The 16,669-nt window shown below is 36.2% G+C and overlaps 2 protein-coding genes across 5 annotated transcripts in view; both read left to right on the forward strand.

The window, feature by feature from the left end:
• ndrg3b (ndrg family member 3b) overlaps positions 1-16,669 on the forward strand; it is a 1,230,027-nt gene that overhangs the window by 86,623 nt on the left and 1,126,735 nt on the right. For 2 of the 4 annotated variants that reach the window (XM_028811609.2, XM_028811610.2), the window contains 8 exons: positions 219-322; positions 784-849; positions 1,432-1,483; positions 2,929-2,976; positions 3,476-3,511; positions 3,718-3,769; positions 11,646-11,684; positions 12,582-14,532. In XM_028811609.2, the coding sequence (XP_028667442.1) occupies positions 219-322; positions 784-849; positions 1,432-1,483; positions 2,929-2,976; positions 3,476-3,511; positions 3,718-3,769; positions 11,646-11,684; positions 12,582-12,760 (576 nt within the window). In that variant the 3' untranslated portion in view covers positions 12,761-14,532. Of the gene's footprint in view, positions 1-218; positions 323-783; positions 850-1,431; positions 1,484-2,928; positions 2,977-3,475; positions 3,512-3,717; positions 3,770-11,645; positions 11,685-12,581; positions 14,533-16,669 lie in introns of those variants that run through there. The other 2 variants (XM_051932925.1, XM_028811611.2) reach the window with 2 other exon arrangements.
• Positions 1,372-16,669, forward strand: part of id1 (inhibitor of DNA binding 1, HLH protein) — a 739,503-nt gene continuing 724,205 nt past the window's right edge. The window contains exon 1 of the mRNA XM_051932933.1: positions 1,372-1,384. The gene's annotated coding sequence lies outside the window, so the exon portion shown is untranslated. The remainder of the gene's footprint in view (positions 1,385-16,669) is intronic.

Consider the following 16,669-nt stretch of genomic DNA (forward strand, 5'->3'; position numbering starts at 1 on the left):
ATAAATTAAATCCCACCACCAAAAAGTCTTAGACTTTTGTAATATCTGATTACAGTTTGAACATTTTTTTCCATTACAGGGTTCTATGGCATTGAATGTAATCTTTATTTCCAACCAGTTAGCTGCTAATCAGTTAGTATACAGTTTAGATCTGTATGCTGTAATGTATTTTTCTCCTTAAAAAGTAATAATTTCTTATTCTTCCCATAAAATTTCAGGAGGAACTTCAGGCAAATCAAGAACTGATCCAGACATACCGCCTTCATATTTCACAGGACATAAATCAAGAGAACTTGCAGCTGTTCTTCACTTCATACAACAGGTAGATGTATGCTGAATGATCTTCTACAGTAGTGCTACTCAACCATTACTGTCTCATAACAGTTTTAACTTTTTAAGTTTATCTATGACCCACAAGAAGGTATGCCCCTTAGTTGACTCGAGTGTGAGTATATAGGAGGATAATGTAGATGTCCTAGGTGAATCGAACATGCAACTTAAAAAGTGGGCTGCTGGTCCCTCTTGTCAAATCAATTGAGAATGGAAGAGTGGAGGGGCAGTTCCTTGTTTGTGAAATATTCGGTGATACAAAGGAGAATAAATATTACACAGCACTGTCAATCACTTAATGTGATCCACCAAGACCCACTCGCAGAGCCAGTGACCCGAGAGTAGGTTATAATCCAGTGGCTGAGAAACAATGTTCTTCAGTAGTGATACTATAACAGATGTTTTATTGCACATTTCTGCATCTAATTTTCTTTCTTCTTATTTTTCCTCCAGTCGTAGAGACCTTGAAATTGAAAGACCTGTGCCTGGCATCAATGATACAGTGGTGAACACTCTCAAGTGAGTTTTTTTTCTTAATAGTAACTGCTACTTCGACTCATTGAGGGCTTTACATCTTTGAAATAATTTTATGTTAAAACAGCCAAATACTGCACACTTAAAAAAAATTTTTTCTCTATAATAAGCATTGTTTCCAGTCACTAGCACAGAGAGACTTCAGTTGAGTTGGTTTGAGACAGCATAGATCCTAAGAGTACAGTAAATGTGTAAACCTGTGCTTCATTACTTTGTGGACAAAATAGTGAGAACCTTTAGCAGACCTATTTACTTGGTAATCCTAAATACCTGTTGAACATGGTGTCTGAATTTTTTTTTTTCTCTCAGTTAAAGTTGGAGTTATTGATAAATGATATGACATTGAGCAAACAAAATAGCATGTTTATAGCATTCATTAAACTAGCAAAATAGCATAGTTTTACAATCTGGTATACTCACAAATGTCTGAAAAATCCCTTTTCAATTGGTCTAAATTTTATAAACTCTGGGAGAATTTTAACCTGAAACCATACTGTACTGTTTGGTGTGCTCAGTATAGGTATATTATATTGTATTTACTTGTTTGCTTGTCCCCTTTATGTATAGGTGTCCAGCTCTGTTAGTTGTTGGGGACACTTCTCCAGCTGTTGAGGCAGTGGTAAGTTCAAAAAGCCGTCAGGTAACACAGTTTAAGTATGGGTTTGCAAACTACATTCATTTACCTAAAAAGTATTTTACATGATTTATATTACCATCATTCTATCCAATATAGTTTTCAATCTTATTTAACAGTTCTGAAGGAAATAACAGGTTTACTTTGGTATATATTTTTATAATAATAATTACATTTATAGAAAATAATACATTTGTATATTCAGTATGCTCATATTGACCAAGTATGTTTTTTGGAGTTTTGTTCAAATCTTTGCCTTAACCTGAAATTCCATTTATAATTTTGTTTTGCTTCTCATATTTGAGCATTGTATTCATATAACACCTATTAAAATTTTTGCCATGTTACAGAGAAGTGGAATTGTATTTTCTAGACAGTCTGTTATCAGAGTTGGTGGTTGTGTTGTAAAGCAAGCAAAATTAACTTTTGAGTGTGAAAAGAACACCAAATACACAAATATTTTTCATGTTCCTGTTTTAAACCATACTAAAAGTTTCCTTTATACACTCATGCTGGTTGTAACTCAAGAGCACAGACTTCAGAAAACAAACACTTCCTTGATTAAGTTTTTTTGCATTGCATCAATGTGTACATGAAATGATATACTCACAGAGCTGTTGGTGCGCATTGCAGTCTTGGGATATCTCATTCATTCAGAGAAGTGTCAAGATTACAGTCTTTCTTTAAATCATTGAAAAAGCAGTGGTGTACACATTCTGTGCCTAGCAGAAACTGAAATACACTGTGAAAAAGAAAAAATACAGTGCTTAGCTGTGTTGGTAGGCCACCTACCTAGTGAACTGGGAGGCTGGAGTCTCATAAAAATATGTGGACAGAGATTATTTAATACATTTGATGATCCAGCCCTAGTATCAAGTTAAGACACTTGCAAAACGAAGTATTTACAAAAAGAAAAGATCAAAGTTAATTATTTGGTGAAAAAGAATGTTAAGAAATTTAAAGTCTCAAAACCAAAATCTGTTTTATTTTTCAGCAAGTAATTATCTTTCTGCTAAATGAAACTCATTTTGTTTTGTATTTTCTCATAAAAGCTACCGTACATTCAGTTGTAATTGAGGAACAAATACTATTGCAAATACTATTGATGACATCATCAAATCTTTCATACTGTTTTATCTATATACAGTATGAAAAAGCCAAAACTTTTAAACACCTTTATTTGAGTCAAGATGGGACAGAGTAGGAACAGGAAGCCTGTCCAAGAGTAGCAGGAGCATCACCCTCTTGGTCTGTTGCACCTTCCTTTCACACTCCATCCTACCAGTAATTGGACAATACATACACTGCATAAAGTTTAATAATGGAATGATTGCTTTACCAATATCAAGTTTTAGTTGTTTTGGATAGAGTGTATTGATTTAAAGTAAATAGATTTAAGAAGAAATTAATTTTATTATATTTCGTTGTAGGTTGAATGCAATTCTAGACTAAGCCCAACAAAAACTACTTTTTTAAAGGTAAGCTCCAAAACACACACACAGATCTTATTGCCCAAAGCAATTTCATACAAGGAGAAATCAAAAATTGCTCATTACATTCAGCTGTTGTATCATAAATGTGTTAAAATAAATCTTACAAACATAGAAGTTAACAGCATCATAATGAAAGTTTTATGTTAACTCTGTAGTCTTTACATTATTGCATAGTTCAGAAGGAAGAAACAAATACTGGCACAAAAATGATCAATCATTAACAAAGTAAATGAAAACAAACATCAGCACTGACTGAATTCTGGGGAAGAATGAAACCCCAAGGGCCCACAGTTGTTTAAGTTAAACAAAGAGCAACATGACTAGCCTATGTAGACTAATACATCACCTGATCTGTAGTTAAACTTGAAATTTATTTGATTTACAACATGTTCAAATGTTTAAAGCTTCATAATATTAGAGGTTTACAGTGGAGTCTGTTTTAATTTCCTTTGTGGATTATAACATATGTTACTTGTGTCTTTAGATGGCAGATTGTGGAGGATTGCCTCAAGTGGTACAAGTAAGTATTACAAACACTGAACAGCACAACTTGCTCTGAGATTTTCTAGGGTATTGCACATTCTTAATACATCTATGTATAGGTAATGATTTGAATTTGGGTTGTCTTCATATTTCTTGCCTTTTCTAATGAGTCTATTAGATGATTAAATGGCCTCTGCATAAAGCTTTTAATTTAATTTAATTCATAATGTGTTTATTTTTCAGCCTGGAAAACTAGCAGAGGCCTTTAAATATTTTGTGCAAGGGATGGGCTACAGTAAGTAGTAATACAGGTTGTTTACATTTGTTTGTGAAACATGATGTGCATTTTCAATTTATTTTGTTCAGTTAGTTAATTTTGGTTAAATTGATTTGCAGTGTCTGTGTGAAAACTGCAGCTTTTTCATAATGTCCTGTCTAAGTCTTGTGTGGTGTAACACTTTCTAAATACAAAAAAAAAAAAAAAAAAGAGAGAGAGACAGACAAAAGGACCAAAGGAGGTTTCTGGATGCCATGTTCCCCTAAACAGTCAGTGCCCTGGGATGTGTGTACTTTCTGTACTTAAGAAAGACCACACTTTGTTAATCATTTTTGTACCTTTGATGGGCCAGGATGAAGAAGGCTTAGTGTCACAGTTGGTGCTTTTTCAGGCTTTTCAGCAACTATCCACATCTGCAGAATTTCATGAAATAGACAAGGATGAAGTACACAATAAGTATTTCCTGCAGACTGTATTCAACTTTAAATATTACTATCTCAGTTTAAAATATTTTAGGTCTTTACCCAGTTTTTTTCCAAACTCATTGTGTTACAGTATCATAATTATCATAATTATTGATTTGAAAATCAAGTTGTTTACCTTCCTTGCCTAACGTAACTGTGGAAAAATAATTGCATAAACCCATCTACTGCATACAGTCCTTTGTGTAAAGTGTGCTAAATTGAGAGAGAGTTGTAACCTATTTCTTTTTTTACCATGTTATTAGAAAGAGGTAAAAGTTAAAAAGTTTATAGCCATAAACTATCTGTTTTTAATAGTTGATTTCAAATACAAACATGAATCCATTGCCTGAGCCAAGATTTCTTAATTTTTTCAGTAATTGGGTTTTCAAGCTTTATATCAATAATTTTCCTTTAAGTAGCATTATAATCCATTTTAATTGCCAAGAAAAGTGTATGAGTAATTAAAGAATTAGTACAAGTTGCTGTAAAGCTTTTTTTTTTCCTTTGCTTTCTGAAATCCTTGAAAGATGCGACCTGCTTAAAACCAAAAAGTACAGAACTGTGATGAATCTGCATAAGCGTAGTTTTAAACATTTTAACAGCGTAATTCGATCAGGAGTGATTTAGAAGCCATCCAAGCCCATAACCTGCATCTGTTATCTTCAGAGAGGTTTGTTTAACTTGCAATGCACAGTTTCACGTATGTGAAAAGCCCTCTTCCACTTCTGTGTGCATACAGATTATGACACAAGTAGAAATTCCTTTTTCTCATTAAATCCTAAAGTTCTATAAATCTAACCTTGTATGACCATCAACACAAAATACAGAAAACACATGAGAAAAAGTGCATATTCCAGTGATACACCCTTGATGCAGTTGTTTTTAGTCTCCTTACTACTTTGGTTCATTTTTTGTTTTAGAGCATTTTATTCATGAACGTTTCTCTAAGGATCTTATTATACCATCTTAGTGGAATTGAGTCCTAGATTTTGCCTTGGCCACTGTAAAATCCTGATTTTTTTTTTTCTCAGCCATTCATCTATTGTCCTAATATTTAAAGTCTCTGGTGGGTTCAGTCACAGTACGGCAATCAGAACTCCTAGTGTTTACTGCAACATTTACCATGTTGACAGAGACCTGTCGATCTTAGGATGTTGCTTTTGGGTTCTTTGTATCTGGCTCCAGTTGCATATTAATTGATGTGGAAACACAAAAAAATGTACTCACTTTTTTACACATCTTCTGCACTTTGACTGGTTTTGTGAAAACTGACTGTTATTAGATTAGATAAACCTTTATTATACAGCAACCAAAGCATAAAACCAAATACAGACTCACAGGGAAAATATACAGTCAATCAATCAATAGTGTATTTTTGTACAGAATTTGCACATTTAACTAAGAGTTATCAGCATTTAGTTTGGGACGTCGGAAGGCAGCATTGAATTGCCTGATAGCAGCGGGCAGAGGCACTTCTTAGCTCACCACAGTGTAATAAGCCTGGGGCTAAAGGATTTTTCATGATGGCATCCAGTTTTGCCACCATCCTCCTTTCCACAACAGTTTCCAGTTTGTCAAGAGTTAGCCCTGTGCTGGAGCAGCTTTCCTGGTAAGTTTTTTCAGGTACAGTGGACCCTTGACTTACGAACTCAATTCGTTCGCGAGGGCTGGTTGTAACTCCAGTTGGTTGTAAGTCAAGACTATTTTTCCCATAAGAAATAATGGAAATACCCATAATGCGTTCCGAACCTCCCACTGCAACACTTACTTAACCTTTTCATAATAAAAAAAGGGTTGTATAATGTGCATAATTTACCAAAACACCAATAATTTTTCTAATGTACTAACCAAAAAGTAATAAAAAGTGCCTAGCCTACCAGAAACAACAATTTCATACTGTACTCACCATTTAATTTGACATCTTTGGGCTGCAGGAAGGGAGGAGGATGAGAATGAAACTGAAGGCTTTTTAAAGGCTTTCTTTAACTTGCGCTCAGGCATTTGCAATCATTTCAATAGCTTCTTTTGCGTTAATTTTAATCTCCTCCTGCCTACAAGTTATTCTGACGATAATTTTTCTCAGCATTTCCTTGCGATGATACAAGGAACTGTTTCTGAACTCTTCTGAGACCCCCCCACTCCCCACTCAATGGGAACGACATGCTGAAGTGCGTCCTGAAGCGCGACTGTGGAAGCTTGCTTGTCCATTGCCGGGCAGGGATATCACATGCATATCACCCATCGATATCTTTTCTGTTTGCTTTGGCTGAGAGACTCAGCACAGCTTTAAGCCGGCTTTTGCCCCAGCAACAGATAAACAGTCTTCCATACGGAGTTTGGACTTTGGCATGTCTTCTAGTTGGGGGAGGTCCCAAGAGAGTTTACAAACCTGACATTTTATTGAATGAGTGCCGCATTAATAGGAATGTTTCTGTTTGTTTACAATCGCGCAAGCGGATACACGTGACCGCATTCAGGTCGTAACGCAAGATGTTGGTCGTAAATCAAAATAAAAATTTTGGTCGTAAATCAAGTTGTTCGCATGTCAAGCCGGTCGTATATCAAGGGTCGACTGTAATTGTATGTATTTGAGTTCTAGTTGATTTCTAGGAAGCCCATAGCTGAGAACAATGCACCAGCTTCATCTGACTAATGGAATATTTCCAGCAGCTTGCTGCATACATTCTAAGGAGACTCTGGTCTTTAAAAGTACAGTCTGCTCTGGTCCACCTTGTACCGAGTCACTGTGTTATCAGACCAGTCCAGTTTACTGTTTATGTGAACCCCCAGGTATTTGTACCTCTGTACCACTTCTATGTCCTCCTCCTGAATGGTGACTGGTCTCATTAACATGCCGGAAGTTTTTTGTCTTGCTGATGTTAAGTTGCACGTGTTCGACATGAGATTTAACCAGATCATTAGTAAACATTATCAAGCACCAGAAAATTTAAAATAAATCCTGGTTTTATTCTTTCCAGTGACATTTAAAAAGTAAAATAAAAGTAAATGTTTTCATAGCGAATAATTAAACAAGTAGACAATATGGCAAAAGACATGTTTGTTTTAATAACCCCTCTCACCTCATGTTTCTCTCTGTGGAACCTGATACTTCACTTTAGTTTACTGGGCAAGATGCATTGATTTCTTTTCAGGCTTTGCAGACTAGGAGATCCGCACTAACCCAAACCTTATTACATTACACTAAATGTTCATACTGTTCTGTGCCAATAGTTGTACTTGGGATATAACATGTAAATTAGGAATATTTGGTGGTACTGTCTTTCTATACTACATATAGTATACATAATGCATTTAATGATGAATACTCATAATAAAAACTGCTTATACAGGTTGTAATTATACATGATTGCTATCATCGATAGCAGTGGCTCACGCATAGTATCGGCGGTGTAGCTTTCTTTAAATTGTACAATTTATGAAAAGATTAATTCGTCTTCTGAATGTTTACTACAGAGTAACAGCACAACAGTTCCTCAGTCACCTTTGCTCCTACAAAGGATCCAGTTCCCCTTCAGCTGTAAGAGGAAGAACCAAACAATACATTGAGAGAACATAAAGTGTATTTTTATATAATGCAGAGATGACTTTGATATTGTTTGATTTGGGCATTGACTAGAATTATGAGGATATGAGCTTGTTTTGATTCTTAGAAAGAGATAAATGACAGTAGTGCAAAATGTCAATGAAACATGCTGAAATTGTATGCAGCAGACAAAATATATCTGAAATAAACCTGTAATGCCAAATGAAATGTAAATTACATTAATAAACGAAATGTCAAAGAATATAATTTACATCTTATTTATAATGTATGGAACTTCCCTTTTAAATGTTCAGATTGTTTAGGAGTTGTCAAATGCTTCACCTGCATCTACTGTTCTAATTGTTTTTTAGTATAGATATACTTTACACATTTTTAAACAAGAGCATTCATTAAAAATGAAGCTTCACTTAAGATTTTGGATTTTAATCTGCCTTTTAAGATCTTTATTTGACGACAGTATTAGGCCGGGTTTATACTTCACATGACACGTGCACTTGTAGATGTCACTGTTACGTAAGCAGTGTACTGTTTATATTTGCGCGTGTACTTTACGTATGTAAATCTGGAGGATTCCACCAGGTGACAATGTGAGATATCATCACAGTGAGAAAGCAACGTTCAACTTCGCCATTTGTGAATTGCCTGAAACTTCCATTAAATTCCAAGGACACCTTGCTACAGTATTTCTGAAAAGGATGGATGTTTAATGATTACATCTATCAATCCAGGGATGTGCCCATTCCCGCTAGCATTGTGTGTGAGGCAGAAACAATCCCTGGATGGGGCATCAGCTCATTGCAAGGTGAATACAAGCACACGTATACACTAGTGTCATTTTAGTATCCGCACGTCCCCAAACATGCATTTCCATGGATGGATACCGGAACATAATGCGGAAACCCACCAGGAAAACCTGCAAACGCCAGGCAGGGAACACCAGAGAAGTGACTGCCTGCGAGGCAGTAGCACTACTGCTCCTCCACTGTGCCGCCCACATATGTGTAGTTATTAACAGTATAAATTATTTAAATTAACGGTTTATCTGTTAAATGTAATGTACATGTTTTACCACATCTCATCATGAAAGTGATATCAAGTATAAATCTAAGGATTCTAAATGTGCAGACAGTTGGAATATCGTAAATTTAATGTGTTCTGTGTGACAATTGCTACCTGCCACTGCTCTCAGTGCAGGAGGAAGCCCCAGAAGCACATAGCTATTAAAAACTGGGTCAGTTTTAAGATGATGTTTACGACATTCTGCTTTAATGACAAACTGTGAGATTCCAAAGTCAAAATTTCCATGTTAGTCACGAAAGAGGCTTTTTTTCCTTCACTGTGTCCCTAATTTTTTCTCTCTGTGGCTCAGATACGCTTCCATACATTCTGATAGTGTTGTGAAGATAGGTGGTGGGGGGGGGGATTTGGGGGTGGTGGCACAGCAGATGGTATATGAGACCTTTTAAAATGTATCATGTCATTACATTGGGAAATAGCAACGCTTGTATTGCCCATGTGAGAAACAGATGAATAAAAGCACCACAAATGCATTTAAGTCTGGTGATTTGCTTCAGCACATCGAACCATTCATCAAATATTGTACTCACATTTTATCCTATTTGGATCTGCAAAGCTGCTTCCTGTCACATGTTGATAGTAAACAAAGACTCTAAAGTCACGTTCTAACTTGAACACATTGCACCCCCCACGATTTATTTTTTTTTACATGCTGGTACTGCATCTCATGCACGTGTTGCATTAATTTCTAAGGATATGCTCAGGGGATGTGTCAATTGAATGCTGGGAATGCGTGGCAGCCATGATGCATGCGTGTACGAGTTTAAACTGTAGTATAAACTGGCCCTTAGACCTAAGCCTCGTAACTGATCAGTGTACATGTTAGCCCCTGCTGCACAGCCTAGCTGTTAAAGTAGAAGTGCAGAATTTTCAGCTACCAAGTTTGAATGTTGGCATAATAGCATCTTATCTTTAATATTTCAAATATTTACACAGACTTGAACCATTATAATAGCAGAACATAATTTGTAGTTTAGCAAGAGTCATAGGTTATTCCCCATAGATCTATCGTTTGATTATGTGGCACATTTGGCACACAGCTCTCTGCATGTTGTGGTTGCCACAGCAAATCTAACTAAACTTCTAATCAAATCAAAATTAATGCTCATGTGACATAACAGAATTTCCATCATGTTTACTTTAAGTACATGAGTATTTATTTTTTGAACCTGGACCTTTTCCAGTGTGTGTGGTTTTTTTTTTTTTTTTTTAAGAAATATTTTTCATCTCTTCCGGTTAATGCAAGAACACATCATCAATTGACATTCAGTAGTAAAGTCCCTACCTGAAAGCAAAAAGTCTTTTCTGGACTGGGGAATGATGTGCTTTACCTGACTTTTTTTTTTTTTTTCCAGAATTTTACTCAAGGTTTATAGAAGTAAATGACAGTTTTGTAGAGTATGCTTTTAGAATTTGCTTCAAATATATATAATGTATATTTTTTCCTATCAATTTCTTGCTTAATACACTTACAATTTTGCACCACTGTTTGCCAACTTCATTTAGTGTAAAGGTCACAGAACATGTGATGCAGTATATATTAGACATGTTGCCTGCGTACTCCCAAGGGCGGTCCTTCCTTAGGTTCTTCTGTGCCCCCATGTGGGCATACCACTGTGGAGGGCGGGTTTGGCTCCAAACCACTATGGAGTGGAGAAGAAATTTACAACAAAATGGATCTCTCATTATAAGATATTGACCCCTGGTAAGTTTGGCTTGCAGTCAGAAAGTATTGGGACTCTAATTACATTTTGTCAACTGCAGTGCGTGATTAATGTGAATACCAGTCATTAATACTTGAATAATTTTGAGCAATATGAAGCTATTTGTCACAATCCTATAATTATGTAAATCAGTTATTAAGACAACATTGAGTTTATTGCCATGTACAGAATCCAATATATTTACACTTGCGTATACATTTATAATTTCAATTGTTCTTGCTGTACTCTTCGGGGGAGGATTGGCACGGCAATGCAGTGGTTAGTGTTGATATTGCTTCATGGATCCGGTGTCCTGGGCTCCAATCTCACACCTGGTTGTTATCCATAGATTTTGCATGGATTTTTGTGCGACATCCCAAAGACATGGTAGTTAAGATAATTGCTGATTCCTGACTGACCAGAGTGTGAGTGTAGGTGTGGATGTGAGTGGACCCTCCACTGAACTATAATTTGGTGGTGGTTAAGATTATAGGTGCCACTTTCCTGTGCCTTAAGCCCTTCCCATCCCACCCCTAACAACCTAAAAGTGAGATGTTTTTGTTAAGTGATATACAGACATTAGTAGTAGTAATACTTTTGCAAAATAATTATATTATTTTAGAATCAAAGGGTCATTCTGCATTGTAGATAAATGCATTTTCAAATTGCCATTGTACAGTCATATTCTTTTTGTTTGGTACATTCCTGAAGAAAGTACATGCCCATCAAGAAAAATCCTGAGAAACCTTTCCATATGCGAGCTCTCATTTAGTAGCTGACTGACTGCTCTTTGTCCATAAAGATGCAGTAGGTACGTACTTCAATAACTGAGTGGGTCTGAGCTCAAGGGCACATTTGGTTGTGAGCTTTACAGTAATATCAATTTATTATTGACTGTAAGAAGTGCAAGTTAACACCTTTTAGAAGACACATCAACTTGTAGGGTTAAAGATAAGTGAAAAATAAAGTCCTGAACTAATTGTTAATCTTTTTGCAAAATAGTAGTTTTGTGTTGAAGGTTAAAGGCTGTAACTTAAATATATTTCGGTTTTCCTCCTTATTTTCCCTCCTCCCAATGCTAACAGTCCCTTATGTTCAACTCAGCCATTTGAACAACGAATCAGGTACCGAGACCCTGCCCCTTTATTGGCACCATCTCTTTATAATAAGCACTTTTTATGTGTTGCTAGTGGCTTTTAATTTTTTGGTTATTTGATTATATTATCTTTGCATGCCTTTTTATCTGTGGTTGTGTTTGTTTCAATTCATTTTTGTTTTCTACATTATTAAATGGTTATTTTGGATGATAAAAGTGTAATTAAAAGAAGATGTCGTGTTCACGTTATTTGTTCATATTTTTATGCATTTTTGTGCATGCCGCATTTATGTTTCATTATTTTAGCTTTTGTCAAATGAAATTTTAAAATCATTTTCATGAACATGTTCTGGATAAATGTTACATTGTTGTGGGGGGCATTATACCACCTTTGGCAGATTTATAATTTAAAGTTAACATTGGAATCTACTTTGGGGGATTTTTCTGAAACCTTTGCACTACACATCAAGCTTTCTTTTACTTTTACTTTTTTTTTTTGAAGTTAACTGCAATGTTTGTTTACCGCATTAACAATTTTTCTTTGACACCCAACTTTCTGAAATTGTAAGCAGCAGAGAGAAGTACAATGTTCTATTTGAATGTCTTTTAATAGAAAATCATTACCTTATGTTGATCTATTGAATGAAAATTAGATCCCTAAAAACTGCATTTTACAAATGGCTTACAAGAGTTCCATTTTACTTAATCATAATGCAAGTTTCTTTCCCAAAGAAATCAATTTAAATCAAGCTTCTTCTTATAGTAACTGTTACATAACTTTTGGCAGCAACAAAATTAGAAATCACACATAGGAACTAGGCACATGCGTGAATATAAATGATACCTGCTTGAATGTGTAGTGACTGGAAGCTGTAGTAAAGTTTTGGTGACAAATACTAATATTCTGTTCCGTTTCTTCTTACAGTGCCTACAGCAAGCATGACTCGTCTGATGCGTTCCCGCACACACTCTGCATCGAGCGCAGGCTCTGGTGAAGGAGCTCGCAGCCGCACACACACGAGCAACCAGGTGGAAGCAGCATCTGCCACATCAGCTGCCACTGAAAATCAGGCTCATCCCCAGACAATGGAGGTGTCCTGTTAAGTCCACAACTCGGCTTGTTTTCCATCAACTCTACACCCTGGAAAAAGGAAGAAGAAGAAGAAAAAAAAAATAATAACCCAGTGTAACCATTCATGAAATTTGACATCAGTATGCAATACTCCTCATCACATTACTTTGTGGATACTGAACAAATGCACATCCAGCAGTCTCCCCATATAAATATATATGCATGCTTCTCATTAGCACTTTGCCACTAATTACGCTTCCGTGGGGTCTCAGGGTGTTGCACATTGTGGTCAGCCCTCCCCTCTCCTTCCATTATTATTATTTTTTTATTTTTTTTGTAAAGATAAGCCCAAAACTTCAGTAAGAGTTCTCACTGCATTTAAATGGATTCCCCTAATAATTATCTATATTCAGAAATTAAATGTACAGTGCAGTTTCATTCATTGGACTGAATAGTTGTCATTTGTATATTACTTAACCGCTTTCCTTCATGGCAGACTAGTGTGACGTAGTATTACAGCTGGTTTTATGGAACATTGAACCTGTTACGATTGGTGAGAAAACTGAGATTATTTTAGGAGAAAAAAAATGTGGTTGCAATTGTTGTGTTTTTGAGGAGCTTAGTTTCAATTTTACTTTTTATTTATTTTTTTGAAAGTAATGTAAGCATTACTTTTACAATCCAGGATTTGCACCCGATTTAAAAATACCTAATAGATTTGGAATTGTTTTAAGTGTGACATATGTCAAGATTGGTAAAACCATTATTTTCCAGTGCACTTACTTTCATTCTTTTTCGTGAAATTTGAAACTGTCTATTTATTGAATCAGAATTTGGGGGCACGTCTTTTACAGGCTTGAGTACATAAAGTAAAATATCTATGCTAAGCTTCACGCGCTAAGACAACAGAGCCAATAACGAACGCTTCTTGGACGGCAGAAGGTAACCATAAAACACCCTGTTAATTCCATGGAAAAACCTCGGATTGCATTTTGTGTCTGCTCTTCAGAAGAACCGGCTTCACATTCCAGTGTCTGCTTGAGCACGTTAGCTAATTAAATGTCACCACCAATACGTCAGATTTCAGAGAGGATTTCACAAGTTTTGCTGAGGGAGGGATTTATGGATGTATATTTAGGCATGTAATAACTGTATCCTTTTATGTACTCGACGTAATGATTGTTAGTGCCTCCTAGGAAGGTAAATCTTACTAAGAAACCAAACAGATGCTATTGTGTTAAAATGTGAGCCCTTAAGCATGTTGCTGCGTATTATTCCATAGTACAGATACAAGGAAAAGGTTAATATGTTTTTAAGTTTTATGAAAATAGTTATAAAAGTGATACTTAAACTATTTAAATGTACTCTGCTTGTCTGTAATGTGCTTTCAAAGCTTTGGATTGTATTAAGTTTTGGCAGCTTTCTAATTCCATGTTTGTGGGTTTTGTTCTTTTTTTTGTTTTGTTTTGATTTTTTTGTTTGTTTTTTGGTAAATAATTTTAGTGTTTTGAAAGTCCCAAACACATTTGGGTCCTTTAGAATATTAAAGTGTGTAAGGAATTATTTTCACAATGGTTAACAGGACCTTCAAACTAATGCACCATCTTGGGTTTGTTGTTGTGTACCTCTAAATCCTGTTCATGTGCAATCTTCACTGCTGTGTCTGGTTGTAGAGTAAAGTCTGGATCTGTGTGCTATGATGATGCAAGAGTGTTCTCTTCACAAAGCAGAACATCATCTGTTACTGTCTGCTCATATTATCAATTTGTACTGATTATTAAATAAAACTAGAAGCTGTAACTCACGTTTGATTAGTATGCTTTTCCTGTACTCTTAAGCATATAAATGTTTTTAATTAAAATTCTAATTTCAGTAGATACTAGGCTCTATTGAAATGGTCTGTATGTTTGTTTGGCTTGTGAACTGTGTATTTTTGCTGGAAAGCCTCTGTTTATACTCGCACTGGAAGCTGTGAATGGTTTATTGCAAGGGACCAAAAATATTTACAAGTATAATGTAACAAAATACGATAAACTCCAAAACACTCTCCCAGACAAAATCTGGATGAAAGGTTGAAACATGAAATGGTGAAGAAAATCTTGTTTTATGGTACCATTTCTGATTACAGTCATATGAAAAAGTTTGGAAACCCTTCTTAATTCTTTGGATTTTGGTTTATCATTGGCTGAGCTTTCAAAGTAGCAACTTCCTTTTAATATATGACTTGCCTTATGGTAACAGTAGTATTTCAGCAGTGACATTAAGTTGATTGGATTAATAGAAAATATGCAATATGCATCATAACAAAATTAGACTGGTGTATAAATTTGGGCACCCCAACAGAGATATTACATCAATACTTAGTTGAGCCTCCTTTTATAAATATTTCAGCCTCTAGATGTCTCCTATAGCCTTTGATGAGTGTCTGGATTCTGGATGGAGGTATTTTTGACCGTTCTTCCATACAAAATCTCTCCAGTTCAGTTAAATTTGATGGCTGCTGAGCATGGACAGCCTGCTTCAAATCATCCCATAGATTTTCGATGATATTCAAGTCAGGGGACTGTGACGGCCATTCCAGAACATTGTACTTCTCCCTCTGCATGAATGCCTTTGTAGATTTCGAACTGTGTTTTGGGTCATTGTCTTGTTGGAATATCCAACCCCTGCGTAACTTCAACTTTGTGACTGATGCTTGAACATTATCCTGAAGAATGAAGAATTTGTTGATATTGGGTTGAATTCATCTGACACGTGACTTTAACAAGGGCCCCAGTCCCTGAACTAGCCACACAGCCCCACAGCATGATGGAACCTCCACCAAATTTGACAGTAGGTAGCAGGTGTTTTTCTTGCAATGTGGTGGTGTTCTTCCACCATGCAAAGTGCTTTTTGTTATGACCAAAAATATTTTTTGTCTCATCGGTCCAAAGCACTTTGTTCCAAAATGAATCTGGCTTGTCTAAATGCGTATTTGCATACAACAAGCGACTGTGTTTGTGGCGCGAGTGCAGAAAGGGCTTCTTTCTCATCACTCTGCCATACAGATGTTTGTGGTGCGAGTGCAGAAAGGGCTTCTTTCTCATCACACTGCCATACAGATGTTCTTTGTGCAAATTGCACTGAATTGTAGAACAATGTACAGATACACCATCTGTGGCAAGATGTTCTTGCAGGTCTTTGGAGGTGATCTGTGGGTTGTCTGTATCCATTCTCACTATCCTGCGTATATGCCGCTCCTGTATTTTTCTTGGCCTCCCAGACCTGCTGGGTTTAACAGCAACTGTGCCTGTGGCCTTCCATTTCCTGATTACATTCCTTACAGTTGAAACTGACAGTTTAAACCTTGTACAATGAGAGAAGCAACAAGCCATGGAATTAAAGAACGAGTTTAATTAGCAATAAGAATCGACGCCTAATTAAGCAATTGGTTGGAGTTTGAGGCCCTGACTTAGCTGGTCTTCTGTTGGCTCACTAACTTCATGTTCACTTCATGCTCACTCACTTCCTGTTTGGGTGCCATTTAAGGAAAGAAAAGAATTCATTCAGAGGAACAAATCTTAAAAACCAACTCAATTAAAATTAATTCAAAAGTAATTAGCAGCAAAAACAGGTCACTTATTAAGAAAAGGGTTGGAATGAACCCAGTGGCCCTCCAGGACTGGAGTTGGAGATCCAGTTATCTAATCCGGACACTGCTTAAAGATTATCATGGTTTCTGCTTCAACTACAAGTCTTGTTCCAGAGTCCCATGATTCTTTCTGTGATGAAATGCTGTCTGGCTTCAGTTGTAAATACACTTCCCCTTAATTTCCACTGCTGTTGTGCTCCAGTATGTGATTCACCATTAAGTTGAAAGAATTTGGCTGGAACCAGTTTATCAATACCTTTCAGAATTTTGAACACCTGGATCAGTTCCCCATGCAGCCTCTTCTGCCCAA

The sequence above is a fragment of the Erpetoichthys calabaricus genome, chromosome 10 (genome assembly GCF_900747795.2).
Source record: "Erpetoichthys calabaricus chromosome 10, fErpCal1.3, whole genome shotgun sequence".
In the NCBI taxonomy this organism is placed as follows: domain Eukaryota; kingdom Metazoa; phylum Chordata; class Cladistia; order Polypteriformes; family Polypteridae; genus Erpetoichthys; species Erpetoichthys calabaricus.